Genomic DNA, 16,884 nt, shown 5'->3' with positions numbered 1-16,884 from the left:
GTGATGTGGGGTTAAGGCACCAACTGTCCAACCATTACTCATGCTCCTGGGAAAACTCCAGCAGGCTTCCCTCACCAGGAAACAGCAGAGAAAGGGAGAAATGTTCTAATTAGAGTACAAATAATTTAAAAATTTAAATATTTAGTGTACTTTCTAAATGTGTGGAAAGGAAGTACTTTCCACCGATTTCGAGGCAGGATTTCTTAGAAATAGCTTACATTTAATATTTTTTCTGTGTTTGATAGTAGGGCTGTAAGTTGCCTTTATTAAAAAAAAAAATATATATATATATATACACACTTTTTTTTCTCAGTTTACTATTTGAGATGAGAAGCACTTTTCCTTTGTGCTTTTTCAAGTTGTTCTGGCACCCCAGGAAAATATTGGGGGAGAGGGAAAGAGAAGGTACAAAATATGCTTTGATTACAGGGAACAAACAAACAATGCTTCAAGTAGCTTAGGAAAAAACACAGATATAAATTTTATCAATAGCATTGTAAAATTAACTTTTCTCCCAGGTGGGCTGTTTTTGTTAATGCAGCGAGATGAGCGAGGCAGTATGTCCAGTGCTGCAAAGAAGGGCTGCAAAGATGGTTCGAAATGGCAAACTGTCTTGAAAAATGTGTAACTTATCTAGCCGAGTGACACGTGCGTGGATGTCGAGTGAACTCTGTGCATTAATCCTATTGGGAAAAAATTGGCAAATGATTGCAGTTAATAAAGAGAAGCCCATGACTAAGAGATAAAAGTTTAAATGTGAAGTTGTGCATAAATGGCACTGCTAAAGGCATTGACCTCAGTCCTTGATCAAAAAGGGAGACTAGTTACCTATGTGTCATGAGAAGGGGCAAAAATTAGTTTCAGTGCAGTTAAATAACAGAAGAAGTTTTATGTGTTTAGCAGCAGTGAACTGAAGCTGATTATAACCAAAAAAAGGAGCCTGGGATAACCTATTTGTCCTTCAGCTCGTGAAAATAACCCCAATTCTTTTTTTCAGAGAGTGGGTAAGATTTGCTATTGGTATATCATTGAGAGAGGAAAAGAAGTGGTTGCAGAAAGACATGAGCACTTTTTATTAAAGACATCAGAAAAGTTGATGTGTGAGAAAGTGAGAAAAATATTTAAATTATTAGCAGATATTTATTTTAAGCTTACACTGAGCAAACAACTAATGAAGTAAGCTGATTTAAGGTGTGGCAGAGACTAGAAATACAAGCTAGGGTTTATATTAATAGCTGGGGAAGAATTGACCCTGAAACACAGAATTATTTACCTTGGCTGAAACAACTTCCCACTTTCATTTCCTCTAGATACCTAGATTAGAAGCTTTATAGCTGAAAAAGTGATATTGCATATGAAGTTATTTGTAGAAACGCTGTGTTTGACATAATGATGCCTGCAAATAGGCCAGAATTAGCGGCTATTTTGGTAGTTTGTAGTGGAATGAGGGCTCACACCTGGGCCCAGGAGTTCCTGTAATTCCCAAGTCGTGCACTAGCTGAAAGCACTCTCTGAGTATGCATATGCAGTTGTAAGGTATGTATGTGAGGTTATTTCACCCTGGCATGGAGAAACGTTTCCAAATCCCACATGTGAGGAGTACTGAATTCAGAATTTGGTGTAAAAAAGGTTTAAACAATATACTGTGTTAGGTGCCTGAGCCCTCAAATTCACCAAATCCGTAGTTCATGGATTTAACCCCATTTAATATTTGCGCCGATATCTATGGCGAGTGCCACCACCACTGAGACTGATTAGCCACTGTTGTTGTGGTTAGGAGCTTGACTGTAATCATTCATATTTGCTGTGTTAGTAATTTTATATATACTGGAAGATCTTGTCACTGGTGGGAGCGGGTCAGCACCCACGCAGCCCAGCAGTGGCCCCGGGTGGGTGACACAGACCTGCGCAGGGCTGGGGGTGTTCGCCAGATCCTGGGGAGCACAACCCAGTGTCCTCTGCTGTCCCCCACCAGCCTTGCTTCTCCAGGAGGACAGATCATTAACCAAAAAGCACGTGTGCCAAAGGAAGCTGTTAATATGCAATCAGTTTTCTTCTCAATAGCATTTTCTTCTTCACTGTAAATGGTGCAACTTGAGCGATTTCTAAATAAGTCATTTTTGTCACTGACTTCGCTGTCAACACTCTTATGGTAAAGACTGGCAATAGCAATTCTGATTTTTTTTTTTTCTTTTTATTATATAAAATTTGCTTCTATTTAAGCCTTAATATCAAGTTATAAAAACCCATAGAAGTTGAAATGCTAAATCCTTCAGAAAAAGCAAATGGGAAGGCAGGCCATTTTTATTGTTTTCAACATGTAAACAGTAGAAGAGATTGACTGTCACCATCTCCTGAAAATGAGCATCTACCTTCAGAGAAAGGCTGTAAGTTTGTTGCTGATACACTTTACTTTTCGAGTACTGCAAAGGAATTTTCCCCACTATAACCGTGCGTATATCTGCAAATAGCCTTTACCAGATAGCATAATAATACTTGGTACAGCTTTCACGGAGTTTCATAATCATAAAAATACTTTGTTTACATGCACTCTCGTTATTTTGTAGCAGGAAAACTGAAGCAATATAAATTCATTTTTATAGTGGTTGCTGTCAGTTAATGTGTTGTTCTTCCAGAAGTAATGTATTGTAATATAAATTTCCCGTTAAATTAGTGTAGAACAAGGTTTAAGTGACACTATTTGTGCATAACAATTTATTTGTAACTGCAACATAATTTAATGCAAATATATTGCTCTAAAATGAATTGGTCTGATGTCAGATTGATCGTTTGTACTTTTATTGTGCATAGTATTTATAATAGTTCACCATCCCAAATGTATATAGAAGAAAAGATTATCAGTTATTCACCCTACAAATATATAGCTTTATTAAAAGGGCTCTGGAGATGCATGTAAATCATGAAAAAAGAGCTTGTGATGTTTCCGCTATAAAACCTTGTTGAAATTCCCTTTGCATCTGTTTTATGTTGCTTTTATATACATATCCGTTTTATGCTTATATACTTTTTAATAGGAAAAATGATATTTTTTTGTTTAAGTTCAAAATCTCTTCTGAAACCCTTACAATTAAACCCACCTAAACGATTTCACTTCCTCAGATTTCACTTCTTCAGATACGTGTAAATCTTGGCTTGTTGGAAGTTTAGCATAGAGTAATGAGTGTGAAAGGAAGAGTGTTTACTGTTGTTGTCACTGAGAGATGGTGGGGTCATACTTCACAACGTCAGCAGGTGGAAAGAAAATCAATGGGACCAGAATCTTTTTAAAGAGAGGATGTGGAGGCTGAAAGGTCCGAGTCCAGATCCTCTCACAGCTACTTTATGGATTATTCAGTACCTGGCCATTGATAGAGAATCTGAAGTAACATACATCACCTTAATATACACTTGTAATAGTCTTGAGTGTTTTGATTTAGTAGGATTCACATAGGAAGAAGACTGGGAGTTGCGAAGGCAGCGAAGAGACGCTGTCGTGGGTGATGGGGCTTCTGGAGATGCAGGCTGTTTGTGAGGAGGCTTCCGAAAGCTGTTATTAGCACAAGGGTGATGTTTACCTGGCCGTTTCTCACTGGAGTCCCGGCCAAATGTTGTATGAAAGGGAATACAGCTTTGGAAAGATGAAATTTGAGATATTTCTTAATTCTTTAGAGTCACAGGGAATAGGCAGCAATGGCTGCCAACATGGAAAGATTTAGTTTGAGTCTTCAAAATACTGTTACCAACAGGTTACCTTGCTGTTGCTCATTTTTTCTTCTTTTTTTTTTTTTTTTCTTTTTAATACTATCAGCCTTTCTAAAATTTTTGTTTGTAGCTAATAACCGACCTGAGGACAAAAACATAAAAACACAAATGCAGAAGTTGAGGCATTATTTTAACTAACCTGACCAATGAACCTATGGGCCTGCTCACCGATACTCTGTTCTTCAAGGAAATTCCTACTCCTGCTTTTCTCTTTCTACGCTTCCCTTTGCCCCTTTGCTAAAGCTGTGCGAATAAAAGACATTTTTACTGTGGTTGAGCTGAAAAAATGGAAGGGAAGAAATAACTTCAGACCCACCAAAACATGCCCTTCAAACTAAAATTATGTTCCTTTTTCTAGGTATTTGAACTTTTATTTGTTTCTTTGTTTTAATTCCAGTTGAGCTCTCAAGTAATTTAAGCTGTTCCCAAACTTTCTGGTGAATGTGCAGGGGTGGGTGAGGTTTGTGGGAATTAGCGTTCTCTTTTTCTAGACACTTCTGCTCTCTTTTATCTTCTGACCTTATTTTTACTGGGATTCCCAGCAAACTGCTAGCTTCTGTTCTTGTGCCCTCCTCACGCCAGTGGTAAGAGAAGCATGAAACTAACTGGGGTCATGTAGTTCCAGTCAGTTTAACATTGTTTCAGCTGCCACAAGCAGTGAATTTTATATTGCAGAAGAAAACACAGTCATGCGATGTGATGAGCCTGGAGGCTTCTCCCATTTGCGTGTTTAAGCAGAAAATGTAGGAGGCTTTATGAAACCCTAGAACTTAGAGTCCTGCACCCATTTTCAATTGAATGTGAAAAAAAGTTCTTTAAAAGCACCACACAAAAAGTATTTTGTAGGTTTTTGAGCAATTGTGTCAGTTTTCTTTTTACCTCACATGCTTTAACATGCTTTAACGTCCAATTTTGTATTCTGTGTGTGTACCACGGTGCTATTCTTATGCTCTCTTCCAAACACAGATATACATGCACACACAGACACATACATGCACACATGGGCACGCATCTTCCAGGCAAAATGTGTGCATCAGGGTATATTCATACCTCATTCAAGATGTAGGGAAGAAAAACGTTAGAGTATTTCCATGAAATTAAACATAAACCAAAACAAAACGCCTACAGCAAGTCTCTGAATACCACAGGGGCTGTCATGGCTTGTCAGCCTTCATCCACTGCCCAGTCCGTATCAGGACCCTGAACCAAAGCAGGAATGTACAATTTTAGTTAAAATCTCCTAAGTCTTTACTTGACAGATGGATGAACAGTTTCTGTGAAGTTCTCATCTGTTTACTTGTGGGCTGTTTTGACTCCATTAATTTATTATTAATGTGCCAAATTATGTTGTTTGTAGCAAGGGTCAGATCATCATTTATAGGTTCCATGTAGACTGAAATAAATCCTACTGTTGAGACAGACCACTCACTCCTTGGTGCTGTTAGCACAGTGCCTGGCGCTTCCTTTGATCGAGCGGGTTTTAATTCATTTTTATGCTTTGTAAAACTTCGTCTGCTTCGATAATTAATACCTGAGAAATGTCATGCATGAGGCTCACTGAAAGTTGTGTTGAAGAAAACAGACTGATTAAGAAGGGGAGAGAAACATAGGCCAATATATTAAATAGGGGGGACATTTTAGCTTGAAAGGCTGCAGATTTGGGCAACTTTGGCTTTTTGAGAGGGGAGGGTGTTTCTTTGGGTTCAGGGTTTCTTCAAGCACTCTCTTATCCTCATCCCCTTCTTTCATTATGTACGTATTCAAATCTGGGTGAGCTGCTGTGGTTAAAAAGGAACCGTATGTGTAGGCAAAAATGTCTTGTAAGCTGAAATGGGCGATAACCAAGCACTCCTGCCTGGCGTTGATGGGATTACCAGCTACTGTGAATCACTGGGGCACAGAGGCCTGAGGTGACCCTTGAGATGGGTTATTACACCAGGGATATTGGTTCGGTTTAAAATAAGAAAGTAGGGTCATCTTAGAGTGCTTCATTTCAAAGCTTTGAAAATGTCTGTTGCTGGAAAGATTTGAAGTGAGCACTTTGGATCCCTCCGCAGCACCAACCCGTCGGTGGCTGAAGGACGTGGCAGCTGAGCCGGTGTGTTTGCCCTGTGCCCAGCCCCCTCTTTAAACGAGGATTTCTTTTAAAACAACAAATCTTAAGAAGGGGTGACTGAAAACTATTTTGTAAGAATTTCTCTCGTTTGGAAGAAGGGGTATTACGTAGGCTTTTCTTTGCCTTTGATTTTTCTTTTTAAAGGGATTTTAAAACCGTGTAGTCCTTGTCCTAAGATACGCTTATTACAGAGTTCAGTGATGTTCCCTGAAGTCATAATCTAGTTTGAACTGTTTCCCCTGGCTATACTACAAGACAATTTGACTTTGCATGAAGTTTTGAAAACCATATGTGGGGATAACGTTTCAACTTCATGCTCTCTCTGCACTGCAAATGACAAAATACACTTTGAAGTGCCTTTTTTTTTACTCTCTACTGCTGCCTTTTGCATGCAAATGAATATTAATAAAAACAGACCTGTGCTCACTTTTGGTTTTAATAGGATGTTCTGTCATCTCTTTAATTTGTCTCTTGAATTTCCTATTTTTAAAACTTTTATTCTGTTTGTAGTGCCAGGCCCTATACCTGCCAAGTCGGTGAAAGGAACTCCTTTTGAAGATAAGATCTTCCTCAACTGGAAGGAACCTATGGATCCAAATGGCATCATTACACAGTATGAGGTAATCATTAAACAGCAAACGAGCACAGGACAGGGCTAGGAAAGTATGGCAAGAGGGGTGGCTGATGGTGGGTGTTTATGCTCTGTAGGCAGCTATTCAATTATTTGCTGTTTTCATTTACAGAATACTGGATTTTGTGTAGTGATTGAATATTAAAAAATTGTAATTATGGTGCATATGTTGTTGGTTGGTTGGCTCTGTCAAGTGGCTTTGGGATGTGAGTATAACAATATTACAGTCCTCGTGGGAGGCGCCAGTTCTAAAAATCTTGTATCGTCCCTGTGCATCCTTCCAAAGCCATGACAGCCATGATCTGTGAGATCTTCGTTGTTGGAAGAGAGGGTTACAGGAAAAGTAAGGTGGTTATTAATTTTAAAGCAATGTTTATTAGCTTTGTCTTATCTTTAGAAATCACCCTTCAAGGAAACCTCCAGATATATTCTATTTAAAGGGTACATGATATATGAGCCTTCTGGACACCTCCCCAGCAGGTTGGCAGGAAACATCAGCTGATTTGAGGAAGAAATACCATCCTCTCCAGCATTCCTTTTTTAAAGGAACAGAGGATATAATTTTGTGCACTACTGAGTTACAGGAAGAAGACCAACCAACTAACCAAACGAAATCCCTTAAATCTGTTTGTTTATCTATTTAATGCTAACAAATTTCTTTAAGTAGCCCTGGTGGGCAGCTCAGCCCCACTCAGCTCCTTGCTTATTCCCACACAGTGGGATGGGAGAGAATCAGAAGGGCTAAAGTGCAAGCTTTTGTGTTTTAATCACAAAATCACAAATCCAAAACACAGCACCATATAAGCTGCTATGAAAAAAAAGTAGCTTCATCCCAGTCAAAACCAGTACATTAAGATATCATTGATGGCTTTAAATGTATTAGCTTGGTTTGGACAGCATTTAAATATGATTATTGGAAGAGGAGAGGGAAATGTATTACAGGAAGTGAAAAATAAAGGATTTTGGTGGAGGTGGGGAGGATGGTGGAGGTGTCCTAACTTAACTGTAATGGTGAAATTTTCCATACATGAACTAAAATCACAAAGAAAGAGAGATGAAAGGCACCTGCATAGCCTTTCAAGTGAACTGGACTCTACAATAATACACTGCAAGTCCTCATGGTACTCCAATATAGCTGGGTAGCTAGATGAGCATGTGTCTCTTGTTTCCTTTCCAGCCAAGCAAACCTAATCCCCTTGTGCCAAAACCAGTGACAATTGTTAACAAAAATAATTGTTTTCACAGGTCAGCTATAGCAGTATACGGTCGTTTGATCCTGCAGTCCCAGTCGCGGGACCTCCGCAAACCGTGTCGAAGTTGTGGAACAGCACACACCACGTCTTCTCACACTTGCATCCTGGTACTACTTACCAGTTCTTTATACGTGCGAGCACCATCAAAGGGTTTGGACCAGCAACCACAATCAACGTAACAACCAACATCTCAGGTAAAAACACGACACCGCCCCCCCACCCCTCCCCGCCACCCCCTAAAGTCCTGTCATATTGTGAAACTATATTACTGAAAATGTTTTGGAGCATATTTGCTAAGAAGTAGCATAAGTTCAGGGATAAATCCTTGCATGAGGTGCGAATTGCACACCTGTAGTTGTCAACTGTTTGATTTTGTGTAATCTTGTACTTTCATCTAAGGATTTTGAAGTGCTGTATAAACCTTAAGTAATTAAGCCTTTCAGCACTCCATAGGTCACTAAGTACTGTGTTTGTTTCGCAGATTAGTAAAGTCAGATGCAGAAAATTAATTGACTTACTCAAGGTGACACCACTTAGCAGCACACAGCTATAACAGAGTTGGGGTACTTGGGAGGAAGTGTGAATTTCTTTTGTCAAATTCGTATGTGTCTGCTTCTTCGTGCCTTTATTCACTTACTGCAATGCACCAAGATTGACTCTATTCATCTGCAAACTCTAGAAGAAATTAACGTAAAATGGCATGCTTTACTATTTTTATTTTCTTAAATTTCAGTATTATTCTCAAAAAATAAGATAGCTTATGTAGGTGATAGCAGAAGAGAAGTCAGTGCTGTATCTAGAGAGACTTGATTTTATGACATAGCAACTTCAGAGCTTGGCAAAGATCAAAGAAGTCAGTCACTTAGAAATGTAAACAGCACAAAGCAGTCTATTCTCATTATCTACCATAATGAAGCTTATATTGTCCTGTAAAGGGAGGTTAATAATGTATTGGAATGCACATACCATTTCTGTAGGAAAGTACTCACGTAGTTTCCTCACCCAGTTCCCGAGAACATACATGTAAGTCAAAATGTGAGCAAATTCAAGTCAGAGCTCCTTGAATTATGTAGAAGTGGAATGCTGTAGTTATAGTTAATTGCAACAATTTGTTGAATTCCATCTCAGCACATAAATACTGGCACCCCTGATACTCCAGCCCCTTCAAAAAAACCCAGCTGACCAAACCACCAAAAAAAACCCCAAGCAACATATTCTGTTCTGTTTATCTAGCAATTAGGTTGTTTGGAAGTCTAATATTTTAGTTGTATTCTTTTAAGGTCCTTGTGTTTCTTCACAACGAATTCTAGTTCATAAATTTTCAGAGATAATGGTGGTGTAGTACTTGCATACCTGTCTCCTCCTTTTGGGAGAAAAAAAAAAAGGGACGTAACTGTGTAATATCTTGCTCTGATGTCTGTCCCCCAGACACTTCAGTATTTTGAGAAATAAGCACCTCAACATGTTTGGATTATTTAGGGCTACAATGTGTTCGGGCTTCTTCAGATGTGCACTTTTTTCCACCCAGAAATTTTGGGAGTTTTGTCCAGAATCCAGACTACCACACTCTCTAGACATTCTACGAGACCGTTAGCTAGCAAAACATGGTTAATACTAGGAAAGCTTAAAGGCAGGCTGTGACACCCTTCATATCTCAGTTTCAATCTGGTTTTTTTCACCTTGCTTTATGCTGAACTGTTGTCTAGTTTCACTCTGCATAACTGATACATTTTATGAAGCAATGCATATGTTTCTGGAAATGCTAGCTTTATTTTAATAAGGAGTGAAATTATTCTTTTTAACCAAGCTTACAAGTGGTTGCTGTGATCCTAGTGAACATAACGTAAATAGTAATTTATAAATGAACATCATTTCTATAAAATCATATTTCATGAAATAAGAGCTGGTTTTGTGTTCATCTAGGATCTGAGACTAATGAAGCAAGGCTTTTAATCTTTTGGTGCTCTTCTATCAATACATAATCATAAAATTATTATGACTTAAATGACTGACATACTTCTAGGAAACATCTTTTTAGTGAAAGCTCATCATACAGGCATCACTGACAATTTTATAAAGGTACAGCCATGTATTTAAAAAACATGCAGATAGTTTTTAAGCTTGTTAAAGATTATTAATTAATAGAAATCTGTTACTTTCTGAATCACAGAAAATCTTGTTTCAGTCTTTGCACTCAAGCCGAAGTCAACAACAGTATTAGCAGTGAGGGCTGCAACAGGCTTGTGCGGAAGATTAAAGTTAGATGGCTGAAGTGATCCCCAACACCAGCCATCCAACCCACAGCAGATACTGTTGTCACAAAGGCCTGGCAGCCAGTCCATTCGTGAATCAGTTCCTGAACTGCTTCTGGTTTTGACTTTTTCTTAATACCCTGGGCTGAAAACTACCTTGATTCAGAAACTAATCCATGAACAGCTTGGCTGTCAACTGTTAGAAATAGGAGAAATGGGCATGGGGACAGACTCCTCCATCCAGTTCGAGTGCACATGCGCATGTCTGTCCAAGCCCAGTTTTCCTGCAGCCTGGTTGGTATTGATGTGGTCACAGAATTGCAGAATGGTTGGGGTTGGAAGGGACTTCTGGAGATCATCAGTCCAACCCACCTGCTAAAGCAGGTTCACCCAGAGCAGATCGCACAGGAAGGTGTCCAGGCGGGTTTTGAATGTCTCCAGAGAAGGAGACTCCACAACCTCTCCGGGCAGCCTGTAAATGATTCCTGGTGTTTAAGAGGAAATGTGAAAGGCTTCTAAATTGCTGGAGGAGGAAAAAAAGAGGTGGTAGAGGTGAGTCTTCAAGATGGTCAATATAGTTGCTTGTAAGAAAGTTGTTTGTAGGAAGAGCGAGGCCAAAATGGGATTCTGTAGTCTTGGTGTTTCTTGGCAGTCACCTTCTCCCTCTATTTCTGTCTTTCTTGAATAAACTTGTTTAACTAGATAGATATAATGATTTGATGGGGAGCAGTTACAGATGAGGCTATCAATTGTTGGTGAAGTGCCATTTATACTCTAGTAGAAGCTTATGTCTGACTGGAAAATCATTAAAAAAGAGTCACATAGCTGATGAAGATTGTAGCTTTGTACTATATTGCAAACAGCCACAATCACTGATTTGTTTCTCATTCTTTTCCTTCCCGCTCAACATTAATCAGCTCCCACTTTACCAGACTATGAAGGAGTCGATGCGTCTCTCAATGAAACTGCTACGACAATAACTGTACTCTTGAGACCGGCACAAGCCAAAGGTGCACCTATCAGGTAAAAAAAAAAAAAAGGAAAAAAAAAACCAAACCAAAAACCAGTTTATTATGTGCAATCTTTTGGCTCATAAAGCTGTTTATTTCCAAGTAATATTCATTTGATGATACTGTTGTTTTTCTTAGCTAGGCTGAGCTTGTCAATAGATCTGTAATTAATAAGATTTTTTAATTTTTTTTTTTTAAACATAGCTGGTTGATTCAGGTTATGACTGTCTGTCCTGCTTGATTTAGGGTCCCCAGGACCACCTCCTGTCCATTATCATTTCGTCTTCCTTTCTCACAGTTTCTCAGAAATACAAGGTTGAAAGGTGTTTGTCAGAAAGTGGATTTGAAAATAACACCTCCTCTCCAGTGCTTCAGATCAGCTACTCTATAGCATGTATGTTTGACTGGAAAATTGGAAGCTCAGAGGAAATGGGAGAATAATAGTGATGAATACAAACTATTTGACCTTTTTCCTCTCAGAGTGCTTCTTGCTAGAAATCATGTAGCAAGCTATTAAATTTTATTTGGCACATCCCATAATCATATTAAAATGTCTCATTTATGTTAACTTTGAGGGGTCTTTCCCTTGGTGCTGTCTATTGAGAGAGAATTTAATTCTATTTGAAAAGATTAGTCGGCATCTTGCTCTTTCCTTCTACTTGTTAGTGCAAAAATTTTGTGATATTATTTGATTCCATTTGTATTTTACTGCTGTGGCTGCATCAGCAATATTCAGGGACAGGGCTGACTAATTGGAGGTTAATTAGCTACTGAACATCAGAACCTTTTCATGCTCTTACCCTCGTGACATTTTAGAGAAATACGGGCTAATGCATTTCATTCTGTGTTACATTAAGTCGGTCACTGTGGCTGAGCTGATGTTGAGTAACATGGCTGAGCCCTAAAAACAGAGGAAAATTAACTGTTTCTTAAGTCTGTTTCCATTAAGTGTAATGTATGTTTTATTTGAATGTTGTGAGAATGAGCCACGCACCTATAAGCATTTTTATATGCTTGTCATATGGTCACCCTTACGATATGATCAAGTTATTTATTTATATTCTGTCATGGAAGATAATCCAGATTGACCCCCTTTACAGGAGATATTGATGTGTTATATTCACAAATAAAATTGTAACCCCACGCATCATTAGTTTCTGAAAGATTGCCCTGGAGCAAACCTAGGATTTTTTGGCGTGTGAAGAATGATAAAATGTACAGGGCTACATTCAGTACAGTACTTGGATTCCTAAAGCGGGGTTTTTGTTGAATTGAGACAGTAGAAACCAGACCTGTGATCTGAAAATGCTCCCAAGTTATTCAGGTGCTTAAACTGACTATACACCTTTGTGGGGGCTTTTAAAGCCTCCCAGGTGTCCTGCTGCTGCCCATAGCCAAAGCTGTCCCTGTCTGCCAAATGTGATATCTCCCTCTCTTCTAACCCACGTCAAATCCTTTCAGTCTTGCTCCTGGTCACCCGAGGGGACTGGTGCGTGGGTTCGACCAGAGGATCCCTGCCAGAATCCTGCGTAGGATCCCTGCCAGGCACCGCTGGGCTCTGCTGATGGTGCTGCTCGTCTTCTCTGCACCAGCTGGTCTGTGGCATGGCTGGGCAGGCAGCAGCGGGCTCCCGCCTTTGGTCCCGGCACTCACCCCGCGGGAGTCTGTTTCGCATCCTGGGTTTCTCTCCTTGAGGGTTTTCTTGTGTGAACTGGTAGCGCGATGGGATATGGGCAGAGGGTTACTCGGACCTGTCTCGGGGAGCTCTGGTTTCTCTGCACTGTACTGGCAGGCGATAACTTGCCGCAGAGTAAACCTGCACCACGCCGCCTCACATTTAGTATCTCAGTTCTCCTTGCAGCATCCTCAGTCCTGTGGCGTGAGCTTGTCCCTGTGGCTTATGAAGGTGGCAAAAAGGATCTATTCACTGAATGTTCACAGACCGTTTGGTAGGGCCAGTTTGGTAGAGTATTATTAACTGTTGTTTCAGTATGTTCTCAATAAAGCCTGTATCTTTCTTCCTGTCTCCCATCTTCCCTCTCCACTTTAAATAATTTCTAAAACCTAAGAGGGTACATTACATTTCTAACATCAGGAGGCCAAGGAAATAAGATTTCCACCATTACTGGAGACCTGGGCTTTATTTTTGAAACAAACCAGATATTTTATTCCTTACTTTGAATGAGGAGCATTCTTCAGGGGAATGCAGAAGACATGGTCCTGTTCCCTTTCCTGAAGTTATGCATATTGCAGTCAGGTGTGTTTCAGCAGCTTCTTAGTAGGGGAGATAAATGTCACACACTGAAATTCTGAATTGATTCAATGCATTTCACTGAACTTTATAATGTGTTTTACTGAAGCTTCACTCCATCCACACTGCAGTTGTGTTTCCACTACAAGCTGGCTTGCTGCCGTAATGAGTGTTACTAGGTAGGTGGGAAAAAAATGCATCACCGTGCCTGCAGCTGCGATTGAGTAGAAGGGACTCAAATGCTGTTCTTTGGCCTGACACTAAAGAATACAATTGATGTTTTGAAAAGGTTTGTTTGTACCCAGTCTTTTAATCCCTGGAGCTATAGATGTTCAAAATATCATTTTGTTTAATAGCAGGAGGTCCATGTTTAAAAAAATAGAAAAAAAAATAGAAAACTGGAAAAAAAAGCTTAGTCTGATGCTCTTTTGCTTTTACAAACAAAATTATACTATCATCAGATTTTATTGTATTTCAGCCTCTCCATCAGCACAGCCCCCCAGGAAAGAGATGTTCCTTAACTCAAGTGTGCGGCTGTCAATCATTTCTTTAAGACACTACATGCCATAGTCATCGCAGTTTAAACATGACTCTAATCATATCTTCCCTGTCAAGTGTTATCGTGTAATTCTAGCATTCTTTATGGCCTCCTGAAGTTTTAAACCCAATTACAAACTAGAAATGCAGAGGGAGACAGGGTTGGATGGCTCAGGCTCACTGTGCAGCATGTACTGTTTCACCATCAATCTCGTGGATGAGATCCCACTCAGTTGCATCAATGGTGCTTCAGTGATTCCTGTGAAGACGTGATTTGTCACTGTAGTTTTTCTGAAGGATCCTAACTGAGCACCAGCAAAACAATCATTTGTTTTGAAATCTGACTGCAGATTACGAAGAGCATGTATCAGAATCAGCGTAGATGACTTCTTAACAATGAAATTTATTTTATTTGATTGGTAAAGTGTTTTTCTTGTACCTCCATATGCAGAATCAGATCGTTTTCATTTTGCAGCAGGACTAATTAAGTGGACCATGGCAGGGAGGCGCCAAAACTTAGTTGTCAGTCAGAATTCCAAGAGCTGGTGCTGTAACTTGGGCTGTCAGTCAGTCTGGCACCTGGCAAAGGGGAGGATGCTGTGTCTCCATGAGGTGAACAGAATGAAATCTCTAGCTGGTGTTAAAGCCTAGTCCGAATTGGGCTGGAGTATGAGGAACATGTTCACCACTGCCTTACCTCTTTAGGAGCCTGGATTTTTAGGGAGGGGTGAAAAAGATCATCTGTTGACAGAGGCTTCCTTTGGCTGTTTATAATCATCCTGATCGATAGAGGGGGACTGTGCAGGTTTTCCGAAGTTAAAAAAAAAAAAAAAAAAAATTTAAAAAAATTGACATTAAAAAAAAAAACTTTTCATGCAAAATCTCAGCTGAGAAGCTCTTCACTTGCTATATTTTCAACACTTTCTCTGCTTACCTGGCTGTCTCAGACAACTGTTTGGCCTTTATGATCTCAATGACTTATGTAGCAGGTTCCAAAATTCCTGTCATTCTTCAGAGTAGTTTAGAATTTATTTCAGTCATCAGGGAGAAGGAATATTGTCATCTAGGTTTTCCACTTCTCCCTCTTTATTTCTCTCTTTTATTCCGTCTTTGCTGTATGGGAAAACTGGAGTAAAAATTGCTAATGTAGGAATTCCCTCAGCTTCAGTCACAAGAAGGCGCTCTCAGTAATTGAATTCCTACCATTACACAAAAAAAATGAGTAGAAAACATAAGATAAGTGGAGCTAGGATTAGTAATATGTAAAAATGCCAGGAAAAGCAGAGCCTCTAAACTTTCACTTACAGCCTGATATCAGACCACATTTGCGGCCAGTGAACACTCTACTTTTGAAGTTGCAAATTCAACTTTGGCTTCTTTTTTCACATCTTACAGCAGGGTGTCCTTTCCAAAAACTGTTATGTGGGTATAGAGTAGCAGTGCTGCTTTGGAGCCACTATAGTGTCTAGTAAATGGGTTTAAACAGATGGTATCACAAAGGGCCCAGAGGTAAATGACTGTATTCCTCCGTGTCTTGTTAGCCTGTAATGTTGCATGAGAAATACGGCCAGATTCCCTTTCTAAAGAGGACAGGCACATCTTTTATTTAAAAAATACTTTGGGGGGGGGGGAGGGAAATTAAAAATAAAGCCTTGTTGGAGACTTTTAAGGCTTTCTGTCATTTGCTATTCTTTCTTTAACTAAAAGTAATTGTGTAAGTGCAGATGGCTACAATGTGTATATCTAGTTCTTATTTTTCACATTTTGTAGCTTTCAGATGTAGGGGCCCCAGAAGCATTGTTTTCGGAAGTGTATTTTATTTAAATGAGACCATATTTTTGCAGATTATTTGAAATTTTTTTTCAGAACATTCACGTTTTACCGTGATCTCATGCTTAAAATTTTGCCATACCTTTTGTGTCAGATTCCAAAATTACTGCATATTTTTAAAGGATGCTATTAAAAGGGACTTACCTAATATTTAACTTAATATTTAATGCTCATGCCCTTCATCTTTAATTTTTTGGTTTGTTTTGATCTCCAAAGAGACTTCCTCCTTAAAAAGGATATGCTCCTTAAAAAAAAAAAAAAAAAAAGCCTTATTTACCCCTTAGTCTTTAAAACGGGTTGGGGAAAAAGGATTTAATTTGGAAACTGTGGCAGATCTCAGGTTCTGAGCTGCGTGATGAACCGGACTGTTCCAGAGGGCGATTGCCTCTATCATGTGCTGATGTTGCGTGGTCCTTCTGCTCTCCCTGCTGGCTTTCTCCTCCCAAGTCAGCCGGGTGTCACAGGTGACAAGTTTCCTGCCCTCCTGGCACTTGAGAGAGCAGAACTTGTGTGGGTCCCAGCCCGCTGGCAGCTGATGAGAGCCAGGCTGCAGAAGGGAGGGAGCAGAGACGTGGTGTCCGTGTTCCCAGGACTCTCCAGTTCATTGGCTGCCCAGGTCGGGAGTGGTGGTTTTAAGCCTGCCTGAGTCCAGGGCCATGCCAGGGAGGAGATGAACACCAGTAGTCATTTCTTCCCTTGAGATATTATTAAAAAAAAAAAAAAAAAAAAATTACACCCTGACAAGTTTGTAAAACGTCAATGCTTTTAGGTTTTGGGGTGGGATTTGTTTGTTGGTTTTTGGTTTTTTTGCGGGTTTTTTTTTGTGATGCTTTTGTGGGGTTTTTTTGCTATTAATAGTACATTCTTTTTGAACCACAAATAAATATTCTGGGTGCACAGGGGTCTTCTGGAAGTGATTTGCTGGTGCAGGCTGCATTAACTGGACAGCGTTAGCACATAGAATTTACCACAAAGGTGATTTATAACCAAGTTTGATTTATGAGAAACAGAGATCCCTAGAAATAACTCATACTTTTTTTGGTTGTGTTCTTTTTACACACAGTTTCAAAAACGAGGTGACTTTTTATATTCCTCTTGGTCATTTTGAAAGGGAAGACTCTTTCCTCCTTAATTTTTTAGATGCTAGGAAAAGGGGAGGCTAACTTCTTTCAGCTCAAGAAAGACATGAAACTAATTTCTTATTTTTTCTTTTCTCCTTTCTTCAGTTCTCCAGCATCATAC

At 39.5% G+C, this 16,884-nt stretch overlaps 1 protein-coding gene across 3 annotated transcripts in view; it reads left to right on the top strand.

The window, feature by feature from the left end:
* PTPRK (protein tyrosine phosphatase receptor type K) overlaps positions 1 to 16,884 on the top strand; it is a 322,787-nt gene that overhangs the window by 232,621 nt on the left and 73,282 nt on the right. For all 3 annotated transcript variants that reach the window (XM_065632502.1, XM_065632504.1, XM_065632501.1), the window contains exons 8-10: positions 6,389 to 6,498; positions 7,755 to 7,956; positions 10,932 to 11,037. In XM_065632502.1, the coding sequence (XP_065488574.1) occupies positions 6,389 to 6,498; positions 7,755 to 7,956; positions 10,932 to 11,037 (418 nt within the window). The remainder of the gene's footprint in view (positions 1 to 6,388; positions 6,499 to 7,754; positions 7,957 to 10,931; positions 11,038 to 16,884) is intronic.

This window comes from Caloenas nicobarica, chromosome 3 (assembly GCF_036013445.1).
Source record: "Caloenas nicobarica isolate bCalNic1 chromosome 3, bCalNic1.hap1, whole genome shotgun sequence".
Taxonomy (NCBI): Eukaryota; Metazoa; Chordata; class Aves; order Columbiformes; family Columbidae; genus Caloenas; species Caloenas nicobarica.
This window is presented reverse-complemented; position numbering and strand designations above follow the sequence as displayed.